This window comes from Rhinoderma darwinii, chromosome 1 (genome assembly GCF_050947455.1).
Source record: "Rhinoderma darwinii isolate aRhiDar2 chromosome 1, aRhiDar2.hap1, whole genome shotgun sequence".
In the NCBI taxonomy this organism is placed as follows: Eukaryota; Metazoa; Chordata; class Amphibia; order Anura; family Rhinodermatidae; genus Rhinoderma; species Rhinoderma darwinii.
In genome coordinates this window covers 273,964,839-273,985,191 of record NC_134687.1, presented here as the reverse complement: position 1 = coordinate 273,985,191, position 20,353 = coordinate 273,964,839, and the positions used below count along the sequence as shown (strand labels likewise).

Below are 20,353 nucleotides of genomic sequence, written 5' to 3'. Positions count from 1 at the left end.
ATCACATCATGTACAAAATAGGCCACTTATAATGTGGTGACAGAGCCTCTTTATAACTGCCTTTTCTTCCACCTAATCTAATAGGCACTTTAATGTAGATAACCGGTTTGTTTTTTTGGGAAAACATTTGTTTTTGACCAAGTCATGATAATTTTTATTTTTATACTAATTTGTTCCAAATGCCCAACTGCGCGTTTTTTGTTTTTTTTTACTTTTCACCAAGTGGGCGTTGTAAAGAAAAGTGTATGACGCTGACCAATCTGCGTCATACGCTTATCTTCATTCATGCCCAGCTTGTTTCACAGCACAGAGTGATCTATCATGCTGACCAATCAGCGTCATACACTTTTCTTTACAACGCCCACTTGGTGAAAAGTAAAAAAAACGCCCAGTTGGGCACTTGGAACAAATTACCACTAAGAACGATCATAACTTTAAAAAAAAAAAAAACAACTTCTCTACATTCAAGCGCCGATTTAGATAGGAAATTGGGCAGTTATAAACTGGTGACCGAGCCTCTTTTTAACACCATAAAATACTTTTTCTAAGGAGTTTAATTTGAAAAATGTGTTAACATTGTTTAGGCTCAGCTCATCGCCCAGGCTATTGGTCAGGCTTTTGGCTTGGCATACCAGAACTTCCTCCGCTCTGAAGGTGTGGAACCTGAACGACCAGAGAATACACGTGTGACAGAACAATTATACAATGCAGACCTTGCCCACTTCACCAAGAAAGAAAACATCAGGGAGGTAAGAAGAAAAGTTAAATCTGATATGAAACAAGTAGCTCTGGTATAAAAATAAAACGAACCATTTTACGGCAGCTCTCTTGGAGATGATAATTTCACAGACAGGTCGTTTTCACACAAGTATAATACAGTCTCATTTATGTGCCCAAATAACGTGTGAAACGTTTCTTATAATCTGGAACTGAGATGTGGCTGATAATTTAGCAAGGCCTTTGGCCCTTTTTTTTTTTCTCTAATTTTTTGGTCCTTTAGCATCAGCAGTATCTCCAATTACCTGTGCTGGGGCCTTTAAATTTACCTTGGCTCTACAATGGGCCTAAATGTGACACTGCTTATGTATGCATAATATGCTTATGTATACTTAATGTGGTTATGGATAGAGTCTTGGCTGTGCAAATTACAGTCCTCAACATTGAAATTGCAACACCAAGAAGGGCAACCCGTAAGGTTATGTAAATCGAGGAAGAAGCAGGTGTCGCGAAGATCTGCAAAATGAAAATCTATGGGAAGGGCATAAGAGCCAGATTAAAAGCAAAGTCTATTTTGCTACATGAAACCTCAAAAATCGGATCAAGTGGTGCGGGATGATTGTGCGATGCCTCCTGTTCGTCAACGTGCCAGTTATCGCCACTTGTCGCAAACTGACAGAGGTGAAAGAATCCTTGAACTGAGAGATTTTGGTTTATCACTCCGGCAGATCAATACGTGCCTAGGCCAAGATGTCAGCACTGTTCAACGTTGCATGTCCTGGAGATTGGGGTAACAACGGACGGGAATGACAGCAAGAGGCGCGCAGAGGCGAACCTCTGTACGGACAGATCCAGATTGTCTGTTGGGGAGAATGGAGCGTAGTGATCCATTCTGCAGTGCAAGTGAAATTGGACGTCACATCCCAAGCCTAGGGCGCCAACCATCAGAAGGCGTTTGCATGACATTGGACTACGAGCCAGACATCCTGCTACAGGTGTTCCTTTGACTACATGCCACTGCTCTCAAAGGCTATCATGGTTCACAGCTAGATGGCAATGGAGCCTGGAATGGTGGTCAATCCTCTACAGCGATGAGTCCCGCTTTTGTTTCTGACGCAATGATAGCCGCAGAATGGTCTGGATTCCATGTGGGCAACGTCATTAAGAGGCCTTCAAAAGGGAAGGTTACAGTGGTCGTACTCTCAGGACTATGGTGTGAAGTGGCACAATGTACGAAAGCCAGACCCCTCTAGTTTCCATTTCAGGTACACTAACAGCTCGGCGTTACATTGATTTGGTCATGGAACCAGTGTTAGTCGTTTCTCCAAAGTGACCCAGAAGCTGTTTTTCAACAGGACAATTCCAGACGGCATGTTGCTCGTGCTACTGTGAGCAGCCTGCGTGGCCTAAACTTGCTAACATGGCCTGCAGCGTCTCTGGACTTGTCTCCCATCGAGGACGCCATTGGTCGGCAATTGCAAAGGGAGCTGCCAGCAGCCAATCTTGATGATTTGCGTGGCATAACATTCCTCAGACAACCATTAATAACCTCTTTGGCATGCCCAGTTGTGTAAATGCATCTATTTCTGCGTGTGGCGCTCATACTAGATGCTTGGAATATCTTATTTCAATTTTTTTTTTCATTTGCATATCTTTAAAATGTCTCGATTTGGTGATTTCCACAATTCCAATACTTTTCCTTCATGGTGTTGCAATTTCAGCGTTGAGTGTATTTAGCACCTGGGAAGTTAACCCCTCTCCAACATCTGTCATGTGTACGGCGGAAGTCGGTGGGGAAGTATAGAGCGGACTCCTGGGCTGAGCCTGCCCCATATGCTGTGGGTGTCGGCTTTATATTACAGTTGACACCCTGCTATAATGGTTGCGATCGCGTCAATAACGACCGCAGCATCTCAGTCATTAGAGTGGGAGGCCAATTGTGTTGTCAGGGCAGCTGAGGACCTATAAAAAGTTGTATTGCAGTGCATTGTGCAATCGATCTAAGGATCGCATGTTCCAGTCCCCTAGTCGGACTAAAAAGAAATATTTTCTTTTCTTTAAAGATTAACCCTTTCATGCCAACAATCTGTAGATTCGCGTCCTATTCACGTATACCCCGTGCAGCAAGGATGTGGATCTGCTGACCGCTGCTTTTGCCAGCATAGCGCTGGGGAGATCGCTCTGACGCCGGCGGTGTTAGTGTCCGCGGCTCCCACAGCCTGTTCTCTGACAGCAGAACCGATTGGTCCGGCTACAGAGAATATGATCACCATTTTTAACTGTTTCCCGACCGCCAAAAGTAAATTCACGTCGTCGCTTGCTGGGTTCTGTGCAGCGGCGACGTGAATTCACAGTGGGTGTTAAAAGCGCGATCCGGGTGTCTCAGAGTAGTGCTCACACCCGGATCGCGCTGTTAAATCCTGCCTCTGGTCCCGGAGACATGATCGGGACCTGATTGGTTCAGGTCCCGATCATGTGATCGCAGGGAAAGTTTGTTGCTACAACAAACTTTCCCGGGGACCGATTGCGGGTGCGGCCGTCGGTTGCATGGCAAAACCGGAGGCCATACAACGGCCTCCGGGTCTGCCATGCACGGAAGCCTATGAGGACCAGCCGGAGGCTAGTCCTCATAGGCTTCCTGTCAGTGTGACTCTCAGCGTCACACTGACCGTTTATAACACGTTACACTACCTAGGTAGTGTAATGTATTATAGCAGCTATCAGTGCTGCAGGCCAAAAAAAAAAGTAATAAAAATATTTTATAAAAGTGTAAAAACAAAAAATGCTTTTTTCCTATGGCGGGATTCACACGACCGGGTCGTTCTCGAGCCCGAGTGTCGGCCGGTAAAATCGGCCATTTTGCCCGTCCGGTTTGCATTAGTTTTGCATCTGGGCCGGGCAGATCCGGACAGTGACATCAGCGGCAACTCCTGAAGGGGAATCCCCATGTGTTCGGGGATTCCGCTTCAGGAGTTTCCCCTGATGTCACTACCCAGATATGGACAGAGACATCAAGCGCTCTGTCCAGGAGCGGAATCCCCGAAAACACGGGGATTCCGCTCCTTCAAGGAGCTAAAGTGCGGCTAGCACATAGCAGAGCGGGGAGATACCTCCCCGCTCTGCTATAGTGGCGTCGCTACAATAGTAGCAGCAGCTGCAGCTGCTAGCGGCGCCATCGAAGGTGTCGCCGGGCCAGGGTGCTTTTAAAACAAGCAGGAGAAGGGAGCCAGCGCAGCCCTCCCTTCCACCTGCTGTACACCCCGGCCCTGCCACACAGTGTACAGCGATGCCATTCGTCAGAATGGCATCAACTCCTCCTCCTCACATGCACTCTGCGCTGTGAGGAGGAGGAGGAGATAGAGCGCAAGCTCCGGAAAACCCGGCCATCACTCGGGACACATCCCGGTGATGGCCGTGTATTACCCGGCCCCATAGACTTCTATGGGAGACGGGTACCCGGGCGAAGATAGAGCATGTCCTATTTTTTGACGGCCGGTTTTCCCGGCCGTCAAAAAATCGGTCGTGTGAATAGCCCCATTAGGGGTCTATTATTCCTAATGCAGCCGGGTGACGGCCGATTTATGAACGGCCGGCACCCGGCCGGGAAACCCTGCCGTGTGAATGAGGCCTTAAAGTCTTTTATTATAGGGAAAAAATGAAAACGTTAAACAGTACACATATTTGGTATCACCGCGTTCTTAACGACTCAAACTATAAACTATAATATTATTATTCCCGCATGGTGAACGCCGCAATTTTTTTTTAAAAAACAATGCCATCATCACTATTATTTTGGACATCACCGCTCCAAAAATATAGAATAAAAAGTGATCAAAAAGTCGCATGTACCCCAAAACAGTACCAATAAAAACTACAACCCATCCCGCAAAAAAAACATTAAAAAAATCCCTATATACATATGGTATCGCCGTAATCGTATTGACCCTCAGAATAAAGTAAAATGTCATTTATAGCGCACGGTGAACACTGAAAAAAAAAATACAAAAAAAACTTACTTTTTTTTGGTACTTTGCTTGCCCAAAAAATCGAATAAAAAGTGGTGTACCCTAAAATTGTACCAATGGAAACTACAGATTGTAATAGAACAAATACGCCCTCGCACAGCTCCGGTGGAGAAAAAAATTAAAAAGTTATGGCGCTCAGAATATAGCGACAGAAATTGTGTAGAGCGTTCCAAAAGCGGATAACATCCAGCACCATTTATCAGTGCGACACTGGTCACACATCTACGGATTATTATTTATTTACTGCATTATTGTACCCTCTTATTATGCCCTGATGTTCCCTGCCCAGCTTACATATGCCCCCACATTATAAACTGAAATACCAGCAAAACCCCAAACCGAACCAAGCAAAATCTGCACTCCAAAAGCCAAATGGCGCTCCCTCCCTTCTGAGCTCTGCCGTTGGTCCAAACAGCAGTTTTATTAACACATATGGGGTATTGCCATAATCGGGAGAAATAGCTTTACAAGTTGTGGGGTGCTTTTTATTCTTTATTCCTTGTAAAAAAATTTAAAAAAAATATATTTTTTCAGAAAAAAAGTAGATTTTCATTTTCACAGGCAAACTCCAATAAATATAGCAAAATAACTGTGGGGTCAAGATGCTAACTATACCCCTAGATAAATTCCTTGAGGTGTGTAGTTTCCAAAACCATGTCACTTTTGGGGGATTTCCATTGTTTTGGCACCACAAATCCTCTTCAAACCTGACATGGTGCCTAAAATATATTCTAAAAAAGGAGGCCCCAAAATCTTCTAGGTGCTTCTGAGGCCGGTGCTTCAGTCCATTATCACACTAGGGCCACATGTTGGATATTTCTAAAAACTGCAGAATCTGGGCAATAAATATTGAGTTGCGTTTCTCTGGTAAAACCTTCTGTGTTACAGAATTTATTTTTTTTATTACAAATTACTTACGGCAAAAAAATATTACATTTGTAAATTTCACCTCTACTTTGCTTTAATTCCTGTGAGATGCCTAAATGGTTAAAACACTGTCTGAATTCTGTTTTGAATACTTTGAGGGGTGCAGTTTTTAAAATGGGGTTATTTATGGGGTCCATCTAGTACATAAGGCCGTCAAAGCCACTTCAGAACTGAATGGGTCCTTGAAAAATAGCCTTTTGAAATATTTTCTTGGCAGAAATTGCTGCTAAAGTTCTAAGCCTTGTAATGTCCTGAGTGCAGCATGTAATGGGGAGGGCTGAACAAACCCTGGGGCACTTTAATTTATTTTTTTTCTACCTCCCTCCGTTATTTAGATATCAGTGCTGTTATATTTAGCGGCCAATATTTAAATAACCCCCTGAACAGTCAAGGGGGCGTGTTACTATGGCTGTGACTGTCCAATCAGATATGGACAGTGCCACAGCAAGTGCGAGGAGAGAGAGTGTGCGATTGCAGTCTTTTCACCTGAACTGGCAAGGGGGGCGTGTCACTGCTACGGACAGTGTAAGAGCTGTGGAGAGGAGAGCGCGCATGAGCGCTCTCATCTCTTCAGTTCTTGCAAGAGATCAGTCTTGTATTGTCTGCCGAACTGGCAAGGGGGCGTGTCTCTGCTACGGACAGTGTAAGCGCTCCCCAGCTCTTACACTGTCCGTAGCAGTGACACGCCCCTTGCCAGTTCGGGTGAAAAGACTGCAATCGCACACTCTCTCTCCTCGCTCTTGCTGTGGCACTGTCCATATCTGATTGGATAGTGTCACAACCATCGTAACACGCCCCCTTGCCATTACATGCCCTGTTGACTGTTCAGGGAGTTATTTAAATATCGGGCGCCAAATATAACGGCACCGATATCTAAATAACAGAGGCAGGTAGAAAACGTTTTTTAAAGTGCCCCAGGGTTTGTGCAGCCCTCCCCATTACATGCTGCACATGTATGGGGAGGTGAAAGGTTCTCTTTTAAAGTGTATGTTCACAAATGCCAGAAGGCTAGCAAGCAAAATGGGGGAGCTGGAGGCCTTGGTACTGGAGGAACATATTGATTTTTATCGTTTGTGTTGCTGAAAAATGGCTAGACTATTCACATGACTGGGCTGTAAATCTACAGGGTTTTACACGGTTTTGGAAAAACGGAGCAAATAGGAAAGGTGGTGGTGTCAGTTGCGGATTAAGTAGACCATAGGCCTTAGGCTGTTGCCCATAGTTGGGCCCCCCTTCTCCACCGCCGCCCTGTAACTATTGTTAACACTTCCTTTTTGTCCAGACATTAACAAATGGGCGTTACTACTTGTCAAAAGGCTGTGTCCCCACATACTGACAGTCTCCAACCATCGCTGACAGTATCGCACCGTGTAGGGACACATTCTCCTGACAAGGGGAATAGTAACACTTATTTGTCTATCAGTCCTGGACTGCACAAAGACTTTGTGAAATACAAGGATTTCCTATAATAAACATGTACAACCAATTTGTACACATGAAGCGCTAATGGGCTATCTCAAACTATCCGGTATAGTGTGTCAGATAATACAATAAATTACGTCTTAATTTTTTCACAATTTGTAAATAAAGATAGCCTCAAAAATATATAACCAAGTGTGACTTGGTGTTTTTGACTAAGAATATACAGAGAACCTATAGAGAGAGAGTAGTCAAAAAACTAATGCAAATGTAACAAATAAATAGAAATTAATTTTATTCACAGACAGATACAAACAAGATTAAAAATTATGAGTCATACAATGTTAAAAAATGGCGTCAACCGATTATGGGACACAGAATAATACATACAGGGTATGAATGACAAAGTGCAAGGAAATAGGATGACAGCATGAGATGTACTGGTTGTGCCTGATATGCAAACAAGAGAATATATAATAAAGTGCAATTTGCCAGTAATGGTATGCTAGTAAGGCTACTGTGCTCTGAGAAATATATAAATGCAAAGCACTTTTATAGGAATAAATGGATGCAGGCCAGGACATACAATAACAACCAGTATATTAGTATAATGTAGAACACGTTCTTGTGAGAGGAGAATGCTGTTAACCATCCAAGATTGTGTACCATCGATATGGAGTAATGAAATACATACCCAAATTTGTAAGTGATCCCACATGCAGGAGACACCAGACCCGACGCGCGTTTCGGCTGATGCCTTCGTCCGGGGGTGGCGTCATCCAAACGGGGCCCTCCCTTTTATGTTAGATGTTAAAACATAACATCCAATCCGTGGGAACACAAGAGGTGGAGCAACGGCGACAGGGCGAGGGTACAAAGATGGCCGCTGCCCCACTTCCGTAGCTGCCCCCACAGTATATTGCCACCCATAGCTGCCCCCACAGTATAATGCCCTTCATAGCTGCCCCCACAGTATAATGCCCTTCATAGCTGCCTCTACACAGTATAATGCCCCCATAGCTGTGACACAGTATAATGCCCCCATAGCTGTGACACCGTATAATGCCCCCATAGCTGCGACACAGTATAATGCCCCATAGATGTGACACAGTATAATGCCCCCATAGCTGCTACACAGTATATTGCCTCCATAGCTGCGACACATTATAATGCCTTCATAGCTGTGACACAGTATAATGCCCCCATAGCTGCTACACAGTATAATGCCCCCATAGCTGTGACACAGTATAATGCCTTCATATGTGCGTACCTAATAAATAAAAAAAAACATAATTACTTACCTATCCCGGTTCCCATGACGGTGGGGGATGCTTCTCCTCCTCTGCACTGTCCCGTGAGTGACTCCGTGCAGACAGGCCCGATGACGTCACTACATCGTGCCTGCCTGCACCGAGCCGCTCACGGCAGAGTGAATGATGGAGCGAGGCTCCAGCATTCAACCCAACTGAATCTGCGTCCTGCGGACGCAGATTCAGTTGGAAGCGGGCAGCGCTGCATCGTTTTTTTAAGATTGTGTGCGGTTCGGGCCGCGATGGGCCCCCTGGCAGCCTCGGGCGGCCGCCCGAACCGCCCATATTATAATCCGCCATTGGGTGGTGTATGTCTGTATGCGAGAAGTGATCGAGGCAATAGTGGGTGAAGATTTGAGGAGGTTAAAACCTTGTGGGTGGAATTACAAAGGGAGGTAAATACTAGAAAATTTTTCTGGGTGTAATCTATAGACCCCCCCCCCCCCCCAATATAACAGAGGAGATGGAAGTTCAGTTATATAAACAGATGGAGCGGGCTGCACAGGCGGGTACTGTCGTGATAATGGGAGATTTTAAATACAGGGATATTAATTGGTGTCATGGTTTGGCTTCAACTGCAAAGGGGAGAAATTTCCTCAACCTGTTGCAGGAAAATTTTATGGGCCAGTTTGTGGAAGACCCGACTAGAGGTGAAGCTCTGTTGGATCTGGTCATTTCTTTTATTTTTTTTATTTTATTTTTTTATTAACTTTCTCTCAAAATACAAATGTACAAAAGTGCACAAAAACATACATAGCATACTGACCAACCACACTAGTTGGCAATAACAATCATCATAGATAAAAATACAGTCACATAGCAAAAGCCAGCATGAAAACTTAACGGATCACAGGTGCATATAAGTGTATTGCAAAGAAAACAGGATCAACATTTGACCGTCATTATTGCCAAAACAGACAAAACAAACAACCAGTCACACTCCATTCAAACCTGTCAATCAGACAGCAGTGTCCGAAATCTCCATCCATCTAGCCCATATCTTCCCGAATTTGTCATGACACCCTCTGCTAATGTATAACTTCTGATATAATGGTACAAACTTATTTACCAATTGCAACCTCCGTTCCATAATTATAACCTTCCGCGCACAGAACAAAACAAATCGGAAAACGATTTTGTCATAATAGCCTTGTACTAAGTCATTCATAATGCCCAAGAGGCACACCTGAGGGGAGAGAACCTGGGGAAACTCAGTTATCATGCAGAAACTCTACAACCCTTGACCAGAATAGTGAAATCCTAGGACAGGACCATACACAGTGGAGGTATGTGCCAAAATCCGACTGACACCTAAAACAGCTGTCCGACCCAGAGGCCCCAATTCTCTGAAGTCTAACCGGAGTATAGTAAATTCGGTGTAGAAACCGCGATTGTATTTAAAAATCTCGAGCACTAACTACTGAATCAAAGGAGGAAAGCTCCACCTCCCTCCACTCCTCCTCCGACAAATCAGGCATATCTCTCTTCCACCCCAGGTACGCCTTATCAAAGGGACGTTTTACAGAGGACAGCAACAGGGCATACGTCTGAGTAAGGGTCTTAGGAAGGTCTGGGGTGCCGAGCAGGTCCTCCAATCCGGAAAACCCCAAAGCTGGTGTGACAGATCCGAACTGAGCCGAGCAGGCATGTCTCAACTGGAGATAATGATAAAAAGCCGTCCTCGAGACCCCAAACCTCTCCTCTAGCTCAGAGAAGGAGACAAACCCACTGTCCACAGAGTATATTTGGCCTACAAATCGAACCCCTACCCCAGCCCACATCATCGCTCCCGGCAGGGACACCAGGTGAGGCAACCATGGATTGTTCCATAACGGAGTCCTAGGAGAAACTGAAGAATCCGCAGTATCTTTTAGTAAGAACTGTGCCTTCTTCCAGGTATTCGCAATAGTTTTTAACGGTAACGGTGCCCGACACGAAGATTTAAACCTATATAAGAGGTTGGTAAGACTCTCATAGGAAGTCATGAGTGCTCCAGCCAACGCCGTGGCCGCATTACTTAAGTCAACGTCAATCCACCAGTGAGCCAGTACCAGCTGCAAAGCCAAATAATATAAGTAAAGGTTGGGCACCGCCACCCCCCCCCCCCCACACACTCCTTGGGGCCTGCAGAAGACTGAGACTAAAATAATCGGACGAATATGTAGGAGGTGTTTAGCTGCTTTTCAGTAGAGGCCACTAAGGGACAGAGATTAAGTTCACGGAAGCGTAACAAATTAAGGGAAATCCGCACCCCAAGATGAGTAAATTGAGACACTACCTGCAACGGGAGAGGGAGCCCCCTGCCGTGAGCGATATTCTGCACATAGAGGAAACATAACCGACTTAGACCAATTAACCGATAACCCCGAGAACGCCCCAAAAGTGTCGATCAGCTGCAAGAGCGAAGACAACGAAGGACCATCATCTGCCAGGTACACCAAAGTATCATCTGCATTCAGGGATGTTTTCTCAACTAGTGAACTTCGAGGGATACCAATAATGGAAGAGGAACGCCTAATTGCCAGCGCCAGAGGCTCAATCGCAAGAGCAAACAACGGGCAAAGTGAACAAACCTGACGCGTACCTCGACCTAAAGAGAAGGGTTTAGAGACATCCAGATTTGTACTCACCCTAGCGACAGGCTGTACATATAACAGGCGGACAAGAGCAAGAAATCTGGGACCAAAATTTAAACGGGAAAGCAGCATCCAGAGATACCTCCATTCAACCGAATCAAAGGCTTTATATGTATCCAGAGAGAGAGCAAACCCAGGGGATGTATCGTATTGTGGGATCTGGTCATTTCTAATAATGCAAAGCTTGTTCGGAATGTCAATGTTCGTGAAAACCTCGGTAACAGTGATCACAATATAGTTACATTTTACCTATACTGTAAAAAACAAACACAGGCTGGGAGGGCAAAAACACTTAATGTTAAGAAGGCCAATTTCCCCAGGATGAGGGCTGCAATTTAGGATATAGACTGGGAAGAACTACTGTCAAATAATGGTATAAATGGGAGATCTTAACATCCACTTCGTATAATTATAGTGCAAAATGTATTCCTATAGGTAACAAGTATAAACGATTAAAATTAAACCCCACATGGCTTACACCGTCTGTAAAAACGGCAGTATATGACAAAAAAGGGTGATTTGTAATTTTCAAAGGCTAGAGCTGTACCCTCAGATTTATATTTTTTAAAGCGCTTAAAGAAGGACCTCCAGTGAAAACAAAACTTTCCATGTCTGCACCCCCCCTGACTGTATACCACACTATACAGTTCTTTTATGTATCCTGTACTTACTTTTTGAACTGCTGCCTTCTCGTGCTTTAAAAAAGCCTCCATCTTGATTCTTAGATTTCCCCAGCTTTCTCTTCCGCTCTGCTTTGCTATCAAGCCCATGATGCTTCAGCACAGCATCACATGACCAGCTAAAGACAATACCATTTCTACATGCTAGGGGACACTGATTGTCATTCTCTCTATATACTCCTAAATAAGCTGAGAAACCATAAGTATACAGACAGGGAGGCTGCACTATATTCTTCTACATTATACCTGTGTGACAGGAACCATCAGTGGTAGCTGATGATAGAAGTTTCTGTCCCCCCTGTGCACATCTAGTGTGGTACAGGAACTGCTGAAGCCTGTTATGGGTGACACACAGATCTCCATAGACTCATGTAAAGAAAGTGCGTCACCGAGCCTGATTCATACTGCTGCTAAACAACCATCCCAGTCTGATATATAGAGATCGAAGCAGCAAGAAAAATAACGGGCGAGAGACTGACACATGGAATACCATAATGGTACACGTGGGAAAGTTTAGTTTTGGTCGGAGTGTCCCTTTTAATAAAATTTGTCAAAAATGAAATAAAATCAGAAAGTACAAAATGAAAGGCAGGTGGCGAAAGATAGAAAAACTAAATTCTTCCAGCATATAAATGCAAAAAAGCCAAGGTCTGAACATGTAGGACCCCTAGATATTGGTAATAGGGAGTTGGTCACAGGGGATCAAGAGAAGGCAGAGTTACTAAATGGGTTCTTTAGCTCTGTATATACAACTCTTTTTTTGTGAGATTCCAGCAACGGATACGAAATCTCGCGAGATCACGGAGCTAAACGAGATTTGGTTTCACTTGCCAGAATCTCACAAAAAAAGATTCAGAAGTGTCAGGATTCTGAGTACACATGACGTCCAGGCTGGATGGTCATGTGTATTCATTATCAGGACACTGTAGTAATGTTAGGGCTTGTGTATGAGGCTGCACATAGTGATATATCTATATCGCTAGTGCAGTGTAAATGAATGGAGAGGAGTGCATGATGCCGATTGGTCAGCGTCATGCACTCTTCTGTACAACGCCCACTTGGTCGAAAGTAAAAGTACGCCCACTTGGGCATTAAGAAAGCTCATTAGCATAATCTTAAATCGCTGCTAACTTTGTGAAAATAGATCGTTTTTTTAAATAAAAAGCATTGCTGTCACCTACATTACAGCACCCATCTCCTTATATAAGAGATAGGGCACTTATAATGTGGTGACAGTCTCTTTAAATCATATTCTGACTTTCAATGTACCCAACTATAATTCCGATTTTTCATTTGGTTTTCACCCCCTATAACTACAGATGGTTTCAGTTTACATAAAAAATACTTTGATTGTTCCAACATTTGAGAGCATGATGTGTTGCTGTGGAGCATTGCATTCAAACATCCAGCTTTGAGAAGAATGGACTTGTGGGAGAAAGGAAATGACAACTGAGCACGTATTCAGAGCAGTTCATATATCTGAACATGCGACCCAGTACATATATCAAATTACTTACTCTTTATGTAAAGGGTGGTATAGTTAGAACAGACTAAACGGTCTTGTCGTTTTTTTTTTTATCCCTTTAATTTCCCTGCAGTGCCACCACAGGAGACATAGGGAATTGCACAGTTTTCAGTGAAATTAATGGGCTGTCCATGTAATTGATGGACATGCTGCGTTCTCCAGAGGGAGAAAGACTTTGTTTCTACTCTGGCTAATAGATAAAGATACTGAATGGGAAACCCCCTTATTTTCTAAACCAGACAGCCCTTTTTAAATTCAAATATAGATTTTGTGAGTTGTTTGACTATAAAATTCTTAACTGCATAAAGATTCTTTGCAGCCACTTTGCAAGTTATCTAGTTTATCTAATTCATACATTTTATTTTATATTGGCATAAATGTATTTTTCTTGTTTCCTTTTATTAACAGGTTTATATCCAGAAGGAGCGAGGTGAAATGTTAGGTGTGGCTGTAGTGGAGTCAGGTTGGGGATCCTTACTCCCTACTGTAGTCCTTGCCAATTTAATGCATGGAGGTCCAGCAGAGCTTAGTGGTGAACTAAGCATTGGGGATCATGTGACCAGTGTCAACGGCACAAGTTTGGTCGGTCTGCCTTTTTCTACATCCCAGGGATTAATCCGGGTAAGTAGATGTTAAGCGATAAAAGAAAAATAAGCTTTTATTAGAACTTGGCATTGAAGCTGGAGGGTCATTATTCACTGGGTGTAGGAAAGTAGAATGGAAGCAAACACTTACAAAGATTTGTTAAAAAGGAGTCCTCTGAAAGCTATAAGTCTTACATTTTCCAATTCACATATGTCCATATCCGTTTAGACCACTTATAAGAAAATGCACATTTAGCAACGATCTACCGCACAAGGAAAAAAAAATACTCTACATACTGTAGTTCCCAATAGAACATGTCAGCAGAATTTTATCAGGTTCTTAACTTTGGACACACTAAGGTCACCGTGTGATCCAGCTTTAACTGCCTACTTACACGCTTATTTTTCTGCCATGTCCCTCCCGTTATGCCTTATGTACATCAGCTCTGCTTGTTCAGGTGGGCTGCTGTGTATAAGAACAAGCTCAGCAGAAAGTCAATTTATGGAAAGATGATTTCCATTTAAATCAATGATAGCGCTATAAATTAGAACTAGCTGAACCACCAGTGAGCAGAAGAAAATGAAAATCAGGATGGACACAGAGTAAAAGGCCTCTGTGCCTGCAATGGGAACAAAGCTACATACATGCACGAGTGCACGCACAGACTCCTCACGCGTAGGACTCCTGCTGCGCACCTGGAACTCTCACACAGGACACATACCCCAGGCGTTCTACTCACAAATGGGATGCATGCTGCACTCACACATAGGGCTCATGCCGCTCCCACGCAACAAAGCTAGACAAAGATAAATATGTACATACATGCTGCATATATGCCACTTCAGCATATGACACGTTGTATACACACCCCTCCCATGTAGGACCTATGGCACATACACACCACTCGGACATAGGACACATGCTGCATACACCACCCACATACAAAATGACATGTCTGGCTAACCCTTGTTTCAGCCCAGAATTCCTGTTTAATCCCTTTCCTTTCTCCCATCACTTGTTTGAACTTGATGGACATATGTCTTTTTTCAACCGTGCTATGTAACCCTGATGTATAGCACACAAGATCTATGGCGACTCACACATAGGACACGTGGCGCATATACACCACTTACATGTAGGACACATGGCACATACGCATTATTCACACATATCACACATACACACCACTCCCACATAAGACACATGCTGCTTACGCCAACCCACAGGATCATCATATTCAGTAGCTAGATTTTTTTGTGACATTTTTTTATTTATACCTTGATAACCCCTTTAATTGCATACAGTTGCTGCACCCTTATCCTCACTTTGCAGTCCTGTACAGGACAGTCCTCTGTTCTCCCCTTCACACACTGTCCTACAGCTGCAAATTCACTACTGAGGCAGCAACTTACCTTTATGATGTCTGTTTAGCATCACAGAGGAGTCCAAGCAGCTTCTGGTTGTAGGGCAGGATGGAGGAATGACATATACTTGCCCTCCTCTATCTATCTGCTCATACCCCCCATTCCATTGTTTCTTTTTCTCAGCCAGCAGCCAACGGAGGAGCGTAACATGCTATCAAGCCCCAGCTTCAGAGTCCGCCATGCAGTTTCAATACCAGCAGGAGGCAGCATCACTGTGTAATGCTGCCATCTACTGGACACAATAATTACCAACTGAGCACAATAATTATGTCTCCTCTAAAACGGAGTAGATATGATTACTACTTATTGAACGTTGGCCCTGTGGCCCCCTACCCCTCCAGGCTCCTGTGCAAATGCACAGATGGTATATATGCCCCTATTGAGTACTACACTGAACCAAATGAGCCTCCGTAAAGAAAAGTTAAGCTTTGTAGAATGAATAAACTTGTTCAGTGCGGACAGAATGTGTATAGGAAAGATTGCATGAGCTTGTAAAATGAAGATGTGCTTGACTTTTAGATAAGTTGAATAATGACATGCCCGTGTCTTTTTCAGGAGCTGAAAGGTCAGTCTGAGGTGATCCTAAGCATTGTGCGCTGCCCCCCAGTGGTTACAGCTATTATTCAGAGGCCGGACACCACCTACCAGCTAGGTTTCTGTGTAGAAGATGGAGTGGTGAGTGTTAAGCAGCTATTGATAAGAAGTGAGTGAAAGGATAAAAATGTGTTCTATATTAACCGTATGTGCCTAACAGATCTGTAGCCTTGTACGTGGAGGCATTGCTGAACGGGGAGGTATCCGAGTGGGGCATCGAATCATTGAAATAAATGGACAAAGTGTGGTGGCCACAGCACATGAGAAGATTATCCAGACACTGTTGGATGCTACAGGGGAGGTGAGAACTTGTTAGGTAACTGTCATATAAAAGCATTTTATATTTTAAGAGTTGTGATCATAGACCTCTACCTACAGGTTCACATAAAAACCATGCCAGCCTCCACCTACAGACTGCTCACCGGACAGGAGACCCCAGTATATCTCTGAAGAATTGGTTCATTTTTATAAGCTTGTCCTACTGGAAAACAATCAATTCAACAATTCACTTTGCCAAGGGTAATTTTTCAGTCCACAACCATGTTGTGTCTGTATATTTTAAGATGGATGTCTACCAAGTAGAACCGAATGCAAATCTGTAAAAAAATAACATTTCCTTTTAGTATTTATACATCCTACCTGCTCTCCCTCCGTTTTCAGAGCACCTTTAATTTGAACAGATACAATGGAAATAAACGTATGAATTCTTGCTGCAGTTGTAGCCTGTGAAGAAGCCATCTTTTGTGAACTCTGTTTACATCTGATCCTGATGAGCTTTACACAATGCAACTACCAGCTCTCTGTATTTTTCGCACATGCGGTTTTCTATAATGACCGGGACTTCGGAGACCTAGCAGAAGGAGCACCGGTCTAGGCTGGATTCACACTTGAAGGTGTTTGCAGCTCACTTATTTTATTTGCTCAACAGCCAATCTGAATTTATAAAGAACAAAATCATTGCAGAACTGGTGGCATCAGTTTGTGTCCCAAAAAGTGTTGTTTTTTTTGTTTCTTTTGTTTTGTTTTTTTTTAAATTTTAAAAAAGATAGCACAAGTAATGAAATTCTGAAAGAAAAGTGTGCATATCTCCAACTGCAGTTTACATTTGGGCTTGTACAAGACAAATCTACTCAATACTTACCAATATGGAGACGGAATCAACCATGTTAAACGTTTTAGCTTGATAACTTTCCAACTGTGAAGAGATTTATTATGTGGCTGACGTTTGATCACCCTGAGATAAATGTCTGGTATAGATTTCAATTGTTCTTTAGCGTGCATCCACATATATAGCTTCTGGAGACTAAGGGTCCTCTTACAGGGTCCGACGTGGGCCACGTAAACGAGCGCCTATCAGCGAGACAGCTCGTTGATCGGCACTGATTTGCTCCTTGTATGAAGACGAGCACTCGTTACTCCGATCGATCGACCGACCCCGTACATTTCTATCATGTCGGCAACGGATCTTCCTGTTTACACCGGGAAATGTGCTCCTGCAACGATAATATTTATTGCTGCATAAACGATGCGATCAGCTGATGAACGAACGTTTGCAGAGGGCAATGATGGGGAACGAACGATTGCTTGCCCGATAAATGACCCGTGTAAAAGGGCCTTTTAGAAGCAAATAGGAATGTGGTAAAGTAGAAAACATCTGCAATGTTGGGGTTCAGTGAAGGAAAATGTAATGTTTTACAAACATTAGGAAAACCCTTTCACCAATGTTGGCTAAACCAAGTGCTCTGCTGCACTGGAATTGTGGGCACTTCATGAATTCATTTACTTTCCACTGGTTTTCAGCTGCAGAAGTAATGGGAAGCCTTATTTATGGGAAAAGTGCAATAACAAAACTGAAGCATGTCTAGCTGTAACATTCAGGTCAAGTCTTTCCAGAACTGTGTAAATGTTATGAATAATTTCTTATATAGGTTAATGGATACATATGCTGAGGGAGATTTATTAAAACTGGTGCAAAGGAAAAGTGGAGTAGTTGCCCATAGCAACCAATCAGGTTTATGCTCTAATTTTTCAGAGGCCCTTTTGAAAATGAAAGAACCAATCTAATTGGTTACTATGGGCAACTACTCCATTTATTTTTTGCACCGGTTTTAATTAAATTTCCCCCATTGTTTTCTATTTTTATTAAATGTTCTGATTAAATATTCCATGCCTTAATCTTTTTATTGGACTGTGTAATATAGATTAAATATACATATAATGTAAATTTTTGTTGGTGCAAGTTGTGTGAATGAGGCTTCATACAGGTACATGTCTGTACATACCTACCTATTGACTAATAGGCCGTGTTCACACGATTCACTTTTTGCATAATAACAGATCAATATGTGATATTTGAACAGCTGAAACATCCTTCCCTGTCACGCTGTGCCAATTTGAATCTACAAGCTGCAAGGACAGCAAATGTAAAAATGTGCAGTGTAGCGAAAACAGAATGAAGATATTAAAGAGGCTCTGTCACCACATTATAAGTGGCCTATATTGCACATGATGTGATCGGCGCTGTAATGTAGATTACAGCAGTGTTTTTTATTTAGAAAAACAATCATTTTTGACGGAGTTATGACCTGTATTAGCTTTATGCTAATGAGTTTCTCAATGGACAACTGGGCGTGTTTTACTATATGGCCAAGTGGGCGTTGTACAGAGGAGTGTATGATGCTGACCAATCAGTGACCAATCAGCGTCATACACTTCTCTCCATTCATTTACACTGCAGACAGCGATATAGCTATATCGCTATGTGCAGCCTCATACACACTATAACGTTACTCATGTGTCATGACAATGAATATACATTACCTCCAGCCAGGACGTGATGTGTATTCATTCTCCTGACCACTCGCTGTGAATGACAGCGTAATCTCGCGAGACTACGCCTGCTATGCTGTAACTCACAGAGACCCTACAGAAGTGGTCAGGATTCTGAATAGACATCACGTCCTGGCTGGAGATAATGTATATTCATTATCATGACACATGAGTAGCGTTATAGTGTGTTTATGTGGCTGCACATAGCGATATAGCTATATCGCTGTCTGCAGTGTAAATGAATGGAGAGAAGTGTATGACGCTGATTGGTCAGCATCATACACTTCTCTCCACAACGCCCACTTGGTCATATAGTAAAACACGCCCAGTTGTCCATTGAGAAACTCATTAGCATAAAGCTAATATGGGTCATAACTCCGTCAAAAATGATTGTTTTTCTAAATAAAAAACACTGCTGTAATCTACATTACAGCGCCGATCACATTATGTACAATATAGGGCACTTATAATGTGGTGACAGAGCCTCTTTAAGAGAAAATTAACAAAAGTTAGCATTTTCTAAATTTAAATGTATCTACGTGTAAAACATAGTAATACCACACAAAATAGTTACTAGTTAACATCCCCCATATGTCTACTTTATGTTTGCATCGTTTTTTCACGTCCTTTTATTTTTCTAGGACGTTACAAGGCTTCGAACTTTAACAGCAATTTCTCATATTTTCAAGAAAATTTCAAAAGGCTATTTTTTCAGAGACCAGTTTAGTTGTTAAGTCGCTTCGAGGGCCTTCTATTTTAGAAAGTCCCCATAAATCGCCCCATTTTGAAAACTGCACCCCTCAAAGTATTCAAAACGGCATTCAGAAAGTATTTTAGCACTTTAAATTTACAAATTATATTTTTTTTTGCTGAAATTCATTTGTAATACAGAAGGTTTTACCAGGGAAACGCAACTCAATATTTATTGCCCAGATTCTTCCGTTTTTAGAAATATCCCACATGTGGCCCTAGTGCGGTAATGGACTGAAACACCGGCCTCAGAAGCATAGGAGCACCTCGTGGATTTTGATGCCTTTTTTTTATTTTATTTTTTTAGGAATATATTTTAGGCACCATGTCAGGTTTGAAGTGGTCTAGTGGTGCCTAAACAGTCGAAACCCCCAAAAGTGACCCCATTTTGGAAACTACGCCCCTCAAGGCATTTTTCTAGGGGTATAGTTAGCATTTTGACCCCACAGTTCTTGTTGCAGAATTTAGTGGAATTAGTCTGTGAAGATGAAAATCTGTTTATTTTTTTCTGCTAAAACATTGAATTTTTTTCATTTTTACAAGGAATATAGGAGAAAAAGCACCCCAACATTTGTAAAGCAATTTCTCCCGATTACGACAATACCCCATATGTGGTCATAAACTGATGTTGGGACCCACAGCAGGGCTCAGAAGGGAAGAACAGCCTTTTGTATTTTGGAGCACAGATTTTGCTGGATTGGTTTTCTGTGACATGTCTCGTTTGCAACGCCGTGGAGGGACCAAAACAGTGGAAACCCCCAAAAAGTGACCCCATTTTGGAAACTACACCCCTCAAGGAATTTCTCTAGGGGTATAGTAAGCATTTATACCACACAGGTTTTTTTGTAGATTATAGTGGAATTAGGCCATGAAAATTTATATCAAAATTTTTGTCCACTAAAATGTTGAATTTTTTAAATTTTCACAAGGGA

The 20,353-nt window shown here is 42.8% G+C and overlaps 1 protein-coding gene across 2 annotated transcripts in view; it reads left to right on the top strand.

Annotated features, from left to right (window-relative positions):
- Positions 1-18,004, top strand: part of APBA3 (amyloid beta precursor protein binding family A member 3) — a 34,868-nt gene extending 16,864 nt beyond the window's left edge. The window contains exons 6-10 of one of the 2 annotated variants that reach the window (XM_075864142.1): positions 585-749; positions 13,648-13,860; positions 15,804-15,923; positions 16,003-16,143; positions 16,221-18,002. In XM_075864142.1, the coding sequence (XP_075720257.1) occupies positions 585-749; positions 13,648-13,860; positions 15,804-15,923; positions 16,003-16,143; positions 16,221-16,292 (711 nt within the window). In that variant the 3' untranslated portion in view covers positions 16,293-18,002. Of the gene's footprint in view, positions 1-584; positions 750-13,647; positions 13,861-15,803; positions 15,924-16,002; positions 16,144-16,220 lie in introns of both variants that reach the window. The other variant, XM_075864148.1, reaches the window with a different exon arrangement.
- Positions 18,005-20,353: the final 2,349 nt, after the last annotated feature.